The sequence below is a fragment of the Embiotoca jacksoni genome, unplaced genomic scaffold, assembly GCF_022577435.1.
Source record: "Embiotoca jacksoni isolate LCO1_2020_lvr unplaced genomic scaffold, fEmbJac1.0.p SCAF_10, whole genome shotgun sequence".
Lineage (NCBI taxonomy): Eukaryota > Metazoa > Chordata > Actinopteri > Embiotocidae > Embiotoca > Embiotoca jacksoni.
The window spans coordinates 11,760,057-11,776,842 of NW_027185230.1; the positions used below are offsets into that span (position 1 = coordinate 11,760,057).

General features: G+C 42.7%; 1 protein-coding gene across 1 annotated transcript; it reads left to right on the forward strand.

Annotated features, from left to right (window-relative positions):
- Positions 1 to 789: 789 nt before the first annotated feature.
- Positions 790 to 15,777, forward strand: LOC138208761 (cGMP-dependent protein kinase 1-like). Its single transcript, XM_069166867.1, has 21 exons — positions 790 to 1,049; positions 2,206 to 2,477; positions 3,619 to 3,754; positions 4,399 to 4,465; positions 4,591 to 4,690; positions 5,566 to 5,679; positions 8,557 to 8,662; positions 8,752 to 8,815; positions 8,970 to 9,047; positions 9,871 to 9,965; positions 10,352 to 10,417; positions 10,532 to 10,606; positions 11,590 to 11,686; positions 11,800 to 11,939; positions 12,548 to 12,637; positions 13,691 to 13,832; positions 13,937 to 14,100; positions 14,669 to 14,791; positions 14,866 to 14,928; positions 15,015 to 15,081; positions 15,158 to 15,777. The coding sequence occupies exons 2-21, from the start codon at positions 2,252 to 2,254 to the stop codon at positions 15,254 to 15,256; spliced, it is 2,112 nt and encodes a 703-aa protein (XP_069022968.1). The 5' UTR covers positions 790 to 1,049; positions 2,206 to 2,251; the 3' UTR covers positions 15,257 to 15,777.
- The last annotated feature ends 1,009 nt before the right edge of the window (positions 15,778 to 16,786 follow it).

The window sequence follows — 16,786 nt, forward strand, 5'->3', positions numbered from 1 at the left end:
CTGTATGTACATGTTTTTCTTAAAAGCAGTGCAGTATGATTATTTTAAATATTGTAAAAAAAATGTATTACAAATTGTTTTAAATTTGTATTGTTGTTTTTGAATTAGATTTAATCCACTGCACAATAATTGTAATTGTACATATACAAGTGTCCTAAATATTGAATATTGAGATAATATGCATTCTAAGATTAAAAAAGTGACTTTAATTAATGAGGGGGCACATGTTACAGCACTGAATGTTGAATGAAATAAACAATAAATATAAATCAAATCCATTCATGCAACCATGGCAGCAGTGTTTGCTCTCTTTAGAATATAACCTTTAATATATTTTATTAATGATATAATAAGACACTGCATATTTTCAAGATAGCTAGTTTGCAGACTTTCAACATAAAAACATAGACTTTTATTTTGTGGTAATGTGAAATGTTATATATGTTTTATTATATGCTATATTTTCCGTACATTTGTTGTACAGTATTGCTGTGTGATTTTTAATTTAAAAATATATTTTTTTCTTCACAAAATAAAAATGTTTTGAGAGTTTAATTTTGTAGTAATGTTGTCAAACCCGTGACTGCCAGCTGTATATTATTATATACATGATATATAGGCTATATATTTTCAATACAGTTCAATGAAGAACACGGCTCAGGGATGTAAGATTTTTTAGTTTGAAAATATACATTTCTTTAAAAAAAAAAGAAAAAAGACATACACTTCAAAATAAAAGTGTCCTTTATTTTGTAGTAGCACTGTCAGACTCAGCTGTGCGTATCTGCGTGTCGCTCATCAACCTCCCGAGTCTCCTCTCTGTCTGACTCCGGTTCATCACTGTTGTTGATGTTGTTTGATGGAAACCCAGTTTTTACGTGTCATCTTTGTGAGCTGCTTCAATAATTGATGAATTTATTTATTTTGCGGCTCGGATCAGGAGAAACAGGTCGACTTACAGCCGGAAACGGACTGAACTGGACGTCCCTCTCAGGCAGGACTCTACTGATTCTGCAGCGTTTTAATGGTCCGTGTGTCTGACCGAAAAAGTGAGTACATGATGAGTTCGTATGCGAGAGAGACAGAAACGTTAATTTAAGTGCGTTTCATCGTAATAAAATAAAAAGGATTAATCACAGTATGCTTCATCGCAATAATTACAGCAAGACAAAACAAAGTGAGAAAACCAGTGATGGAAGAAGCTCTGAAAATGTCACTACAATAAAAGTCTGCAGGTATAATCAGAAACATGTACAGGATTAAATACAGAGAAACATGTCACGCAGTTTGTTATATCTTAGTTATTAAAATGTTACCAGCGTGCAGTTGATTGAAGCGAAGCTCATTTTAAACAATTATCCTTGTGCTGATTAATTCATCAATTAATCCACGGCTTTGTTTTTTTCTTTTCTTGAAACTGTAAAAATACCACCATCGCAGTCACTCAGAGCTCAAAGTGAAGCTACAACTAATTACATTTTGTAAACACATTTAACAAGATCAAATTATGATGTTGTTGGCTCATCAAACTGTGTGTTGTGTAGTTTATTGATGCATCTCAAAGTCCTTTGTTTTTTTTTAAGCAAATCCGGCTTTCAGATAAATGTCTCATTGTGGTTATTTTGTGTCTCTTTGTAGTTGTGTTGTGTCTCTGCGGTTATTTTGTGTCTCTTTGTGGTTGTTTTGTGTCTCTGAGATTGTTTTGTGTCTCCTTGCGGTTATTGTGTGTCTCTTTGTGGTTGTTCATTGTTTTGTGTCTCTGTGGTTGTTTTGTGTCTCTTTGTAGTTGTGTTGTATCTCTGTGGTTATTTTGTGTCTCTTTGTGGTTGTTTTGTGTCTCTGAGGTTGTTTTGTGTCTCCTTGCGGTTATTTTGTGTCTCTTTGTGGTTGTTTTGTGTCTCTCTGTGATTGTTTTGTGTCTCTTTGCTGTTGTTTTGTGTCTCTCTGTGGTTGTTTTGTGTCTCTTTGCTGTTGTTTTGTGTCTCTCTGTGGTTGTTTTGTGACTCTTTCTTGCCATTTTGTATCGTTTTGTAGTTGTCTGTACCGACTTTCCAACTAGAAATGTTAACAGTTCAGACGGGGGCCTCTGGTCCAGGGGCCTCTCGACCTTTTTCGGGCCCCTCTAATCCTTCAAAGTCTTCAGTGGAAACGTCCTCCGTTAGATTTAAATGTCCCTGTTCAGACGGACGTATTTTCCTTCCTCAGATCCTACCTATCCTATCCTACCTCCTGCTGCTCAGTATATTCTCCAATGCATGTGCGCATGGCCGTGTCGAAGAGCGGCGGCACGCTGCGGGACCTGCAGCTGGCCCTGCAGCTGAAGATCGAGGAGCTGCGGCAGAGAGACGCTCTGATCGATGAGCTGGAGCTGGAGCTCGACACCAAGGACGATCTGATCCGACAGCTGCAGATCGAGCTGGACAGGCATCGCGGCGCCTCACAGCACCCCGACGCCTCCGCGGAGATGGTGAACACAGGTGTGTCGGCGCGATCACCTCACCTGTCTGTCCAGGTGGATCGACTCTAAGCGAGGGAACATCGATCCTAATATCACGATAACAGCTTTATTTATAAAGAAAATGAAAAAAAAAAAAAACAGGGAGAAAATGATTTGAAATGTTCATTAAAATGACAACATACAATGAGAAAGTGACATTAATCATAAAGTCAATTAAAAAACAAGTGTAAACCTGCTCAGATGTCTTTAGGCTGGTGGGGAATCAGGAGGAGGAGCCTTAAGATGGGGATGGGAATAAAATGGAAGATTTCTTAACTGATAAGTCAAAAAACATGATTTACAACAGAGTTAATGCTCATTTCATTCATTGGTGTCGTTAGTATCAACAGAGAGATCTAATTGTGTCATCGGCATAGAAACTATAGAAAAGTTGTCACCAGAATTTTACAAATACTGACATCAAAGTCCAACTTCCCCATCCCTGAAAACATAAAAAATATTGAGTACATACCAAATAATTTATTTACAAGCCTAAAAATAACGAATTTATATATATTTTTTAATTATATTTTTATACTTTTCCCAAATAAATTTAGTTGTAATCACTGACGTGACATCACAAGAGACACAAAACAACCACAAAGAGTCGCAAAACAACTGTAAAGAGACAAAAAAACAACATCAAAGAGACACAAAACGACGACAAAGAGACACAAACAAACACAAAAAGAATCAAACTGACGATACGGAGATGCAGAACGACCAGGAGGAATCAAAAAGACGTGCAAATAATGCAGATTGTCTGAAGGGTAACAGTCGAAAACCCCAAATCGCTGCATGGTTTGTGGTCTCACTGTGTCTCTTTCACTTTGGGGGTCTGGCCCCTCTGCAGGAAGGTTTGGGGGGGCCTCACATGTCCGTCAATGAACTACAAGACATCTGAAATACGACAACGCAGCTTCACCTTTTTATTTTACGACCTTCATTAAGTTACTCAATTAAATGACTCCATAAAACAGACCGTGAAGTGACGTAAAGGCGACGAGGACCGATTTCTTTTATTTATTTGTTTAACATCTTCACCATGAGGTTTGCTCGTCGTCCGGTGCATTCAGATGCGACTGACGTATTAACTGGGCTCTCTGTGGGGGGGGGGAAAGGGCCGGCGGTTCCTCCTCCGGCGGGAGCTGACGAGCCCCAGCGCACCAAGAGACAGGCCATCTCCGCCGAGCCCACGGCGCTGGACCCCTCCCAGCTCACCGACGTCACGCTCAACAGCTACAGCAAGACCACAGAGTGAGTGACGCACGCCTCACAGAGCCCCCGAACTTCACGGCCACCTGCACTTTATGTCACCACGAAAACGTACTGCAGCGACGAGCACCACGTCTCAAACCTTTAAATGACGTCGCCAGGGCGAGAAAGACATCAAATAATGCTTCGTTAAAGGAACCCGTTTTAGATTTCTGAGCCCTTCGGTGTCGTCCGCTGTAATCCATTACGCGAGATGAAATCGACCGGCCCCTTCAGGGAATCGCAAACTTGTGATGGCAGTAGTTGACGCAAATTCAATCTCCACAATATTTGCAGCTGCATGCAATTTTGCTAAATTCCCGCGACTCTTCTGCAAAACAACATCGTGAAAAAGAAGCTCTGCTGAAAGTATTACGACACAAAGTCGCCAGGAAGTATGTACATATTACTCTTTATCAGGGAGTCGTTAAAAAACCATCAAAAGTCAAATTAGATTTTTTATTTGACAATTAAAACATTTTTGATCAAAACTGAACAGCTGTTGCGCCCGATCGATTTTACGACTATACACTTGACACACGCTGAGTGATGTGTGTGGGTGTGTGTGTGTGTGTGTGTGTGTGTGTGTGTGTGTGTGTGTGCGTGCGTGTGTGCGTGTGTGTGTGTTGATGTGTGTGCACGCGCAGGTCGAGGGAGCTGATCCAGAGGGCTCTGATGGACAATGACTTCATGAAACATCTGGAACACGGGCAGGTAACGGCCACATCTGCGCCGCTTTTTCCACTCAGCATCGTCCTTCACGTGACGCGTTGGTTTATTTATTATTATTTATTATTATTATTATTATTTATTATTTATTTTTGGCCTCGTGTGTGCAGATCCTCACCATCATGGACTGCATGTACCCCACCAGCCTGGCCAAAGGATGCTGCGTGATCCAGGAGGGAGACAACGGCTCCACGGTCTACGTCCTGGAGGGTAAGGCTGTCGGCTGTGAGGACGCACTGTTGATGAGGTCATTGGATGTTAAAACCGAGAAAAAGCAGATCTTGATCGAAGGACTTTAAAGCTCCGAGCTGTACGAAGTGAAGACAACGGGATGCCGTGGGTTAAGAAGTAGCCTTAGTCAGTTAGCACAGTGCTAACGTTAGCCAGCATACTGTTGGTAGACACAACTAAAAAGTTAAATAATTCACTAGGAGGATAATTTAGTCCTGGAGAATCAATAAAGTGAAATTAAATGTCCACTTGGGCTTCACTGGACACTGAGCGGGGTTAAGAGCCAATCAAATGAAACTATTCGATTAAGCGTGCTCTACGACGGGCAGAGTGGACGTACATTTACTGACGGAGTGTCTTCGGTTCATTTATAAACTAATTTAACCCTGCTTGTTTTCTAACATTTTTTTTTTTATTTTTTTTTTTACCGTTATTTTATTCTGCGTTCAAATGTTGTCGCATTTACCGCGCATGCAAGAAGAGTCCATATGAACGTCGCCCCCTTATGGTGTTCGCGACATCGGATTGTGAAATTTTCTGAATGAAGCCCCGGGTTCACGAGTTGTGACGCGTACGCCGGCGGCGTCCACGTAGCGTATTTGATGTTCTTAATTTTTATGGACATAAATAATTATTGTTTGTACGTACAAGTTTCTTCTTCAGTTGGAACCAATAACCTTCCGTGAATATTTATATGAGAAGTCATTGAAAGCATTTGAAATCGGGGGAAACGGCTGCAACAGAAAAAGGATCAAATCAAATAGTTGCCGATTCATTCTCTGTCATTTCGACCGATCAATCAGCGGTCTGGACCCAACGAAGGAGTGAACGGGGGCGTGTTTGTGTGTTCGCAGATGGGATGGTGGAGGTGGCTAAACAAGGCAACACGCTGTGCTCCATCGGCCCCGGAAAAGTGTTCGGAGAACTGGCCATCCTGTACAACTGCACCCGCACGGCGACGGTAACAGGTGAACACAACACGCTCATGACGCACACCAGCCCAAAATAACAACAACAACAACAACAAAAATAGCGTGACTTGACCATCAACTGGTCGACATGTCAGCACGCACTCGTCCGGCTGAACAGGGAAACTAGCTTAGCTTTGCTTGGCATCTTTACTCGTCTTGACTGTAGTGAAATTTGACGCGTGAAAGTTACTTAACGCTTTGAACCTCACAAACTGGTTTGAAAGGAAAAATATTTTTTTTTTTTAAAAGTCACCAAAATGACACCACGGATCAGCCAGAAACTGTAAAAACAGAATTTATCAGAGGGTTTTTTCCAAATTTCTGATTGTCCTTTCACTAATTATGTGCACTGACCGCTTCGGTCAAGCAAATGGTCGCTTTAAACTGTAGGCTAAAGTAATTTAATATATTGATTTCATTGTAATTATTATTATTATTAAATGGCAGATGGAAAGCTAGACAGTACTCAGTGGGCCTGAAAACGTTTTCTCCAAAAACCTAAGCTTTCTCTTTTTACCACTGGCTAGTTACCTTTGTAGGGCAACAAAACATGCTGAAAAACATAAATTTTCTTGTTTTTTTTATGGATTAAACGACCATGAAATATTCATAATTTTGTTACCGCAAGACAGTCAGGCTTTCTTTTTCCTCAGTTTTTATGCTAGGCTACACTAACGAGCTACTGGCTACAGTTCCAGATGTGAGTATTAGATTGATCGTCTGTAACAAAAAAAGAAAAGAAAAGAAAAGCTAATTAAAAAGCAAATAAAGCGTATTTCTTTGGTTATCTGGACGCCTCAAATCACAGAATTTCCCTGGATAAAATTTACGTCTACACACGAGTTTAAGATAAGTCATTTAAATATTTTACAGGAAAAGATATTTGTGATTTACATATTAAAACACTGTATTTAGAGATTTATATTTAGCATATGACGAGATAACTAAACAGATAACAGGATTAGAAATGAGAAAATAAAGGTTTTTTTTTTGCTGAATGTCTTAAGGAGATAACTCTTCTCGTAACACTCTGCATGTTTACTCTTTGCATTTCAAATCCCTTTATTTTGCCGTCTGACAGCAGCGCTTCAGATGATGGATTGCCTTTAAATACGACTGTCATGCGTTTTTTGTTTTTTTTTGCGTGTCTGTATATCACGATGTGCTCGAGGGATGCCTAGACCCTAACTGAGCATATTTTTTTGGCACATTTCACAAAAAAATGTGTCTCTCTAATATTTGGATTCTTGGCTGTGCGAGCTATTAGAACAATCTGGCAGCTCTTTGCAAACGGTTCACCTTCAAATGAGGTTTTTGCTCACCTTTACTGCTCTCCGTCTGATGCTTTCAGCCTGTGTCCTCGTGTTGTTCAATGTCATTCGAGTGAATGAAAGAGAAAAGCGTGAGAGCACATTTCTGAGGATTAAAGAGATCAGCCACGTCTGAGAAATGAGAAAGGTTACTTCGGAAGTACCCGAGTGTACGATGACAAAAATTAACAGAGTTGAATGCAGTGACATTCTGAGTAACTTCATCTACGAGTGTTGTAGATTTCAAGCGATTGCCGGTTTGTCCAAGACTCACTGCCCAATCAAAATTCAGCCCAAAAGCAGATTGTTTGATTCAAAAAGAAGTTTCCAAGAAGCCAAAATCATCATCCCAGGATCTGCAGCCTTTGGTGTCAAAATACACATCTACAATCAGAAAGGGATGGCACAGATTTTTACCAAACCTCAGCCCAACTGTGAAGCACGGTGGTGGTAGTATTATGGTTTTGGGTTGCTTTGCACCCTTAGGGATCTGGCAGCCTTCAGTCATTGATTAAACTATGAATTCTGCATCATATCAATGACAGCTTGAAAATAATATTGAAGCCACTTGTCCAAAAGTTGAACCAGAAGTGGACCTCTCAGCTGGATAAATATTCCCACCACACACAAAAAAAAACCTCACCAAGAAATGGAGGTTTTTCCATGGGTGTCAAAACCCAGATTTGAACCAACTTGAAAAGTTCTGCAGGGATTTAAAACAGCCAGAACATGCATGAAAACCCTTAAACATCAGCAGCTGAAGGAACTAAACATTGAAGACTGGTTAAAACTTTCGGCAAGTCAATATCACACATGAAGGCTATTTATGAAAAACATCTGGAAGAAATTGTTTCTGTTGCCAGAGGTGAAGTTCCTTTTTCCGCAGACGAATAGGAAATCTATTGAAATTCTTCATAAGTGAATCATTCAAACAGTTCATTTTCCTTGTGTTGTTGTTAGTTTATATTCAGGCACTGTATCAAAGAGGATCAAATGTTTGTTTGTCCAAATATGTCCCACAAAAAAAATTTAAAAATCCAACAATTCCCAGGTGATGTTCTTCTGTTTTCACATGACTGTGTTAGCCGGGTTGCCAATGGTATGTGTAGGAGTGTTAAATTGTTTAATGAAAATGGCTGTAGGAAAATAGAAAGCCCTTCACGCTGGTAGGAGTCAGCCTTCGCTGCGAATAAGTGGGACCATGTTGAAGTGTGGCCATACAGAGTATGATGATGCACACACTGGAGGCTTAGTGGGGTGGAGGAGGTGATTGAGGCTGTGAAGAGGAGCAGCGGTAAATGGCTTTGCATGTAAATAAACACGAATAAACACATGACACTCGACATCGCTGCGGCAACACGGAGGTCGTCGGGGAATCAGGGAAAACGCATTCGGTAGCTTTTATCGTTGTTCGTAAAGTTGAGAACGCTGAAAGGGATTTGTACGGTATTCTTTTCTCCATTTGAATAGTTTTCTTTTGCCGTTTCTGTTTCTGTTCATTTTTCCATCTGAATTAAAGTAGATTTCTGTCCTCGTATATAAAACATTCTCTGTACGTCTTCAGCCCTGACCGACATCAAGCTCTGGGCGATTGACCGGCAGGGTTTCCAGACCATCATGATGAGAACTGGTCTCATCAAACTTACTCAGTACTTAGACTTCCTCCGCAGGTAACAGCTCCTACTTATAGACATCACTGTTTTTCAGCTCCCACCACACAAGAGTGACTCACATCTCTTTCCATAAACTCTCCCTCCAGCGTTCCCTCGTTTAAGGCGCTACCCGAGGACGTCCTCAGTAAGCTGGCTGATGTTTTGGAAGAGGTGATGATTGCCTGACTCTTTTCTTCCTCTTATGAGACTACTTTTGGGTTTCTGCCATCTGTTCCTTCTCCTCCTGACAAATCCAAATGATTAGAAAAACTCTCAGTAATTTGAGGTCACATGATTAACATCCCTCCTCCACTCTCTCTCTCAGACTCATTACAGTGACGGGGATTACATTATCCGACAGGGAGCCAGCGGAGACACATTCTTCATCATCAGCGAAGGACAGGTGAGGAAAATGGATTTATTGGGAGGCGTAAAGAGGAGAGCAATTACCTGAGAAAGACAAAGGGGAAGAAATTGATTACACGGAAGTCAGATGGTGGCTGGCTGGAGTTTCGCCTACATGGTTTCACAGATCAGGCGACTATAACTATAACAAACAAGAGTTGCAGATAGCAATTCATATAATTTTCCACATAAGAAAACCTATGAAGACACATATTCCATAATAATTAATGGTCGCCAAGTCAGTACCAAGCAGTAACCAACCGTGACATCACCTACTGGTTTGGCAACTGCCCTTCCGAACACTCGACTTCGGCATTTTAACCGTCACAATGTTGGTATTTTGGAGCCAGAAGTGACCAGATTTGGACGAGTTGGGGGAGGAGCCAGCAGTGGGTCTGACTGGATCCAATTGGGAACCTGAGCACACTATGCTGCCCCCACCTACAGCAGAAACCTGAGTGCCCCACAGGTCTGCCCACAAGAATGGGACGGACATGAGGTCGCAGTGACCTTTGACCCCCAAAATCATATCAGTTCATTGCTGGGACCAAGTGAATGTTTGTGCCAAATCTGAAGGAATTTCACCTGTGCATTGTTGAGATGTTTTAAAAAAACATAATGCCTCGTCACGTGGGCATAAAAACTGCACCGATACACGAACCCAAGTATCAGTGAATCTTCGTAGACAGTTTAATTAAAAAAAAAAGAATATTTAAAATGTCGTGGAATTGAAGAATAAAATGGCATAAAATGGAAATACTGATGTAAAGAACAACTGCCTCAAAGTTGTATCTGAGTAGATGCATGTTTGATCTCCGCAGGTGAAAGTGTCTCAGCAGACGACAACCGACGACGAGCAGGGAACCATGAAGAATCTTTCCAAAGGGGACTGGTTTGGAGAGCAGGCTCTGAAAGGGTGAAACACACACACACTTACATGAAAACACACAATTCGTACTTCATGATTCGTGTGTTTAATCTACCGCACGCCGGTTAACAACAGATATCTGCAATAATATCTGCAAAATGTTTAAATAGATGAAAAAGAAAAACGTACATTTTTGTTCATTTTCCAACACCTTTGTCAACTCTGGTAAGTTCGTGTGTTACCGTGGCAACGAGTCAGTCCAAGGAATGTCTTTTTTTTTCTTTTTTTTTTTCAAATCTACTTTAATTCTCTGCCAAAATAATAAAAAAAAAAAAAAACATTGGATGCAGTTTTGTCAGTGACAACTTAAGTAACTCTCCAAGTTACCTTGAAAGCAGTCGTACAAAGGGCTTCTTTCTTCCTTTCTGTTGCAGCGAGGACGTGAGAACAGCCAGCGTCACGGCCGTGGGAGACGTCACATGTCTGGTCATCGACAGAGAGTGAGTGAGAATCTTTATTCGGTGTGAACGTCGGTTTGATTCGGTGGTGGAGCCCATGGTTTACTTCTAAAGGAGCCTTTGTGTTCAGCCGCTCGTCTCTCGCTTGTGTCCCAGGACCTTCAAACAACTGATTGGAGGACTAGATGATGGCAGCAACAAACAGCTCGACAGCGACGAGGCCAAGGCCAAGTGAGTTCACGGAAATGTTTCCAAAGAAAAGGGCCTGGGCTTATGAGAATAAAAAACCGTTTACGCAACCGCTGCTGTAGACGTCTGGATAAAGAACATTTACTTTATGAAAAGCAGCAGACTAATAGAAATCTGGGACGGGCACAGATAAGTAGGTGTTCCTAATAAAGTGGTCACTGAGTGTAGATTCGATTCAAGTACAGCTGAATTGATTAGTTGATTTACAGAAAATTAAATCGGACTATTTGACATTTGCTATGTAAAAATACCAAAATTTCATGGTGCCAATTTTTCAAATGTGAGAATTTGCCTTTTTTTGAGGGGGAATTTTGGTCGGACACACAATGTATATATAAAAACGTTCGTAGTCTCCGGGTCTGAGAAGTGAAGCCAATGCAGAAGTGCCTTAAAGTGCAATACCGTTGAGGGCCACCAGGGGCTGGTTCCCAAAAACCTCTGGCTCTAGTAGACTCCCATTCAAGAAGCATTATTCGAAAATAATCCCATCAAAAATAAAATTTGGGGGCTTGGCTTTTTGATTGACAGGTCTGTGGTACAGTCAGGTTCCCACTATAGGCGGGCGGGGCATAGCGTTCTCGGGTTTCCAATCAGATGGAGTCAGATCCACTGCTCACTCCTCCCCCAGTTCGTCCAAATATGGTCACTTCCGGCGCCAAAACCACTCTGAACTAGCAAGACGGCGACAGCTGAAACACTGAATTTAAGGATTCATAAGGACAATTCACAAACCAATGGGTGACGTCATTGTTGGTCGCTTCTTGGTTGGATAAAATGGAATTGGCATTATGTAGAAAATAATGGCGATAAAAATGAGCACCACAAACAAAACCATCAGCAGATAAATCCAGAATAAAAGTTTGTATTTGTCGCTTAACTTAATTTTTTACTTGTAATCCAGTATTTTTACAGTGTGGCGTTTGCACTTTGTCTGAAGTAAACAATCATCTTCTTGTTCTCTGCAGACGTCTGGCAGAGGACGATTTCTTCTCCAGCGTGTCGCTCAGTGATTTCAACGTCATCTCCACTCTGGGGATGGGAGGCTTCAGTCGGGTCGAGCTGGTGAGCGTCCGTACGATTGTATGAGGACGCTGTAAATGTGAAGCTACACGCTTTTCTGTACGTGTGTGTGTGTGTGTGTGTGTGTGTGTGTGTGTGTGCGTTTGTGTGCTCAGGTTCAATTAAAGAACGACCCCCATCGATCATTCGCCCTGAAAGTGTTGAAGAAGCGCCACATCCTGGACACCAGCCAGCAGGGCCACATCCTGTCCGAGCGCCGCATCATGGTGGAGACTCACAGCCCGTTCATCATCAGGTCAGGCTGCACTTTTAATGCAACTGGATTTATTCACGCGTATTTAAAAGGCACTCACTTCACTTAAGAGGATTAAAGTGGTGCTGAGAGGTCGCTTTCTCTTTGGTGTTGTGTTACAACCAGTCTCAGCAGTCTGTGCTCACTTCGTGGAAACCAAAGAGACAATGACACATGAACCGTTGTAATATTGTAATTACCCTCAGACACGCTCCTGCTGCCACCAACTTGGAGCAATAAGTTCTAAGACTGCTCCTGTTACGCGTGCACGACGCGCAGCACTGCGACGTACTTAGACCGGGATGAAAGTGTAACCCTCATGAGTAAGTGTGACAAATTTCGGTCCAGCACGTCTGGGATTTCTCCGTGGACATGACCACCAGAGGGCGCACATCAGATTTTTTTTTTGCATCAAACTCTGGAAATCGTCAACAGAGACCCTTTAAAAGCGTCAGAAAGTCGTTTAAACGACGAGCCGGGCGACGTGTTTGAGTGACACCCGAGTGTAGCGCAACTCTATGAAGACACATGATCGGATGCTTGCATCTGTACACTTTGTGATTGGCAGGATGAATTTCACTTTTAATCAGACACTCCTCGTCTTCCTGCAGGTTGTATCGCACTTTCAGAGACTCCAAATATCTCTACATGCTGCTGGAGGCTTGTCTCGGAGGAGAACTGTGGTCAGTGCTACAAGACAGGTGCGTGATTGTACGTTCATCTTCAAACAGTGCTTCTTGATAACACAAACCAAATCCTCGTACAAAGACCTGCACGTCAAGGGAAACTGTCGGACGATCTCGATCCAGACTTGCGGATCACCAAAAAAAAAATGAGGAAATGAATCGCAGCGAATATTTTGACGCCGGTTCTGTGGTTGGCTGTAATGTTCTCGAAAAGTTGTCTGTAACCTCCGATTACTTACAATACAGGCCAAAAAAACAACAACACTGCATCCTGACGTGTAGGCAAATGGGTTATAAGTTAATATTTTACGTCCAAAGCTGGAGGATATTCACAATGAGTTTATAAGAGGTTGGGAGAAGGACCGGCACATCCACGGTGAGTTTTCTGTAATACATTACCTGACACCGTTAGCGAACAATAAATAATCACACAGATTCCATTTTAGCTCTGATGCATTTCAATCTCATGGGAAAAACTAAGAAATTATAACATGTAAAAGAGAGCAGAAACCTCCGCCACGGCCAATCGTCCTTTTTTTCTATGATGTGCAAATATGCAATTACAACCACGATATAAGTCTGGATATATTTACAATTGGGGAGATTTAGCAGTTGTACCGGTTCTGGTTCTCCTCTACAAAAACCACTGTATCCAAGAGGTCCGCACTGGTGTTCTGACCATCGGGCAAATTGGGACAAATCCAGGTGGGCCACTGCATTACTAGGCCAATGGAGCATCACAATATCCATAAAGTTTTTAACCCTCTAGTCGTCGCTTTTCTGTTATTTTCTCTGTGCGTCCATCATTCAGGGTGCACATGATAACGTGTCGCATGCGTTCGGTCCCAGAAGATACGTCTGACCCGTGATTCGGATACCCTCCAAAATTGTGTGGGTTCTTCCTTGACCCCGTACCACATCCATCCACCAAGTTTCACGAAAATCGGGCTGGTCGTTTTTCCGTAATCCCGCCGGCTAACAAACCAAAAACAATCTCGTTGGTGGAGGCAGTTGTACATTTAAACGTTTTAAGAAATATTAATCCTACAAAGGGCTAAACTGCTGCAGGGGCTCATTCGATGACACCACCACTCGTTTCTACACGGGTTGCGTTGTCGAGGCTCTGGCCTTCCTGCACTCCAGAGGAATCATCTACCGAGACCTCAAACCCGAGAACATCATCCTGGACCACCGAGGATACGCCAAGCTGGTGAGGAGGCGTTTTACGCATATTCGTCCTTCCACGAGAGTCAAAACGTTCAAACGGAGAAAACTCAAGAGTTGGTGTTTGTGTTGGTTTTTTTTCTCCGTTAGGTGGACTTCGGTTTTGCGAAGAAGGTGGGTCTGGGGAAGAAGACGTGGACATTTTGTGGGACTCCGGAGTACGTCGCTCCTGAGATCATCCTGAACAAAGGCCACGAAAGCTCAGCTGACTGCTGGTCTCTGGGAATACTGGTGTTTGAGCTGCTCAGTGGAAGGTACAACTACAAAACCAGAACCTATTACAGGTTAGCATGGGCCTCTACAGGACTCATGCAGACATGCAACAGAAGCAAGGGATTAATATAGGAAATAGAAAACATGGAAGTTTCGTCCTGAGCTGCCTCTAAAAGATGAAAGGAAACTTTCTTTACTGCAGTTGTGACAGTCAAAAAGTCAGCGCTGTGCTATGCCATGCTAACACTACATTTATTCAATTTCGGTGTTCAATAACATAATAACATACTTACATGTAACGTCCTCGTTTACTTGTTTTTTTTTTTTACTTTTTCTCGGACATTTGGGAGCTTTCAGGAAAGTTCGACGTTCCGTAGTTGGTCGTAATTACGAACACAGGTATCGAGGTGAACTCGTAACTACAGTAACTCTGCTATGACGTGAACCTGACACGAAGGACCGAACGTTTCACCTTTATTAACCTGTAAATCTGACATTACCGTGACCATTTTGTCCGTCCAGTCATTCGTTTTGTTCCCAATGATTCTGATTCGACTTGAAGTTCGTGACAGAATAACCTCTTTCTGTTTGCCGTCGTTTTGTCTCCAGCCCTCCGTTTTCAGGCTCCGACCCCATGACGACCTACAACATCATCCTGAGAGGCATCGACATGATCGCCTTCCCCAAGAAGATCACAAAGAGCGCTGCGAACCTCATCAAGCGGCTCTGCAGGTTCTCTTTTGTTGTCGCGCATGATGCAGTTGGGCCGGCGTGTCCTCGCTAACGCTTGCGTTTGTGATTCTCAGGGACAATCCCGCCGAGCGGCTGGGAAACCAGAAGAACGGCGTGAAGGACATCCAGAAACACAAGTGAGACCCCAAACAATCCTGAAACACAGGTTTTTTTTCTTTTGTGTTGCCGATGTAGTCATGGCAACCTATACTTGTCCACTCAGGTGGTTCGAGGGCTTCAACTGGGACGGCCTCCGTCAGGGAACCATCGACCCTCCGTTCACGCCCACGGTGGGTAACCGGTCGGCGTCGCCGCGAGGTCGCAGGCACGCCGAGGTGTTTTAACTTTCCTGCGTTTCTCCGTCAGGTGACCGGGCCGCTGGACAACCGCAACTTTGACTACTTCCCCGAGGACATGGAGGGCCCTCCTCCTGACGAAGAGTCCGGCTGGGACCTCGAGTTTTAGAGCTGATCGGCACAAATGAAACGGTGGAAACGAGAAGTGAAGCCATATCGGAAGGAGCTGCGGATGTTTGGTTTCTTAGGGACGTTTTTAACCGAAAGTTAACGTGCAGAACTTACTGTACTGATGTGTGACGGGTCAAGAAACAATACAACATGAATGTTATTCTAATAATTATGTAATGAGGGATAAGACTCACTGAGTCGCAAAGTTACAAGGAAAAGTTGTAATATTTCCAAAATAAAAATTTGTTGCAGATCGAAAATAATTATAAAAATCTTAAACCGTTAAGAAAATCGTTTTTTATTTTACTTAAAAAAAAAAAGTGTGACAGGATAACTATTTAGTCGTAATATTTAAGATATTTGCTGTAATGTCATGAATTTTAATTTCAGTCTATTTCAAGACGTTGTCAACAATAAATCTGTCGTTTCTCCGTGTTCGATCTCAGTGTACTCGGCTGTTCCGATTTGGGAGATAAATAAAGATGGAAAAATGACATAAATGAAGCTGTGTTGCATCAACATGCCTCCTTTAACAGTTATTTTTCCACGTGGGTCTGGTTGTGAGAGGCGAGTGTGTGCTGGAGGGGAGTTCATGAAGACTGAAGCGTGACGGTGGGAGATGTCTATCAGCGTCCGTTGACCCCGTGGGCTAACAAAGGCAGCAGAGCTGTGCAAGGTTCAGCGCTTCCTGCGAGATGGAAAAGCAGCTGCTTCCTAAAACAACTCTCTCACAGTTGACTGAGATAAGACACACAGTTTTCCACTTCCACAACAAAATACCTCGCAGCTACAGCGTGGACGGGTCAGAGAGGCGACAGAGGGCCTGAAAAAGTCAGAGGGGCCCTGGTCTTCGCCTACGAAATGCCCCAGAAAGGCCAATAAACGACCAAATTAGACACAAAATAACAGGAGAAACAACCTTAAAGGAACAAATAGAAACCAAATTAGGCACAAAATCATTTTCAAGACACAAAAAGACTCAAGTGACAAGCGAAACAAACAAAATTGGACACAGAACGACCAAAATGACACGAAAAATCATCAAAATTAGCTGCAAAAATACTAAAATCGGACACCAAGCGACCAAAAGTAACACAAAACGACCAAAATTAGATGCAAAAGAATCAAAACTAGAGACAAAATGACCAAAAGTAGATTAATAAAAAACATCTAAAATGAGACACCAAACGACTAAAATAAGGCAGCGACTGGACGGACGCTCGGGGGCAGGGCAGGAGAGCGCCGGAATCGAGAGCAGCAAGTGTGTGTGTTACGAAATAAAAGCAACCGCAAAACGAACTTTGTGGCTCAGCGGGTCGTTTGTGTCTCCGAGGAACCCCCACGGTAGCCCAGACGTGCTACACTGGCGCCCAATGTGGGGGCATGGAGACAGGCGGACAGCAGAGTGAAACACCGATGCAGCCGATCGTTGCGCTGGGGCAGATGCTGGGCGGGATCGCGGCAATGCACCGGGCTGCCACCGGGGGCCAGACACATCTACAGGGATGTAAAGAGGGTCACTATAGAC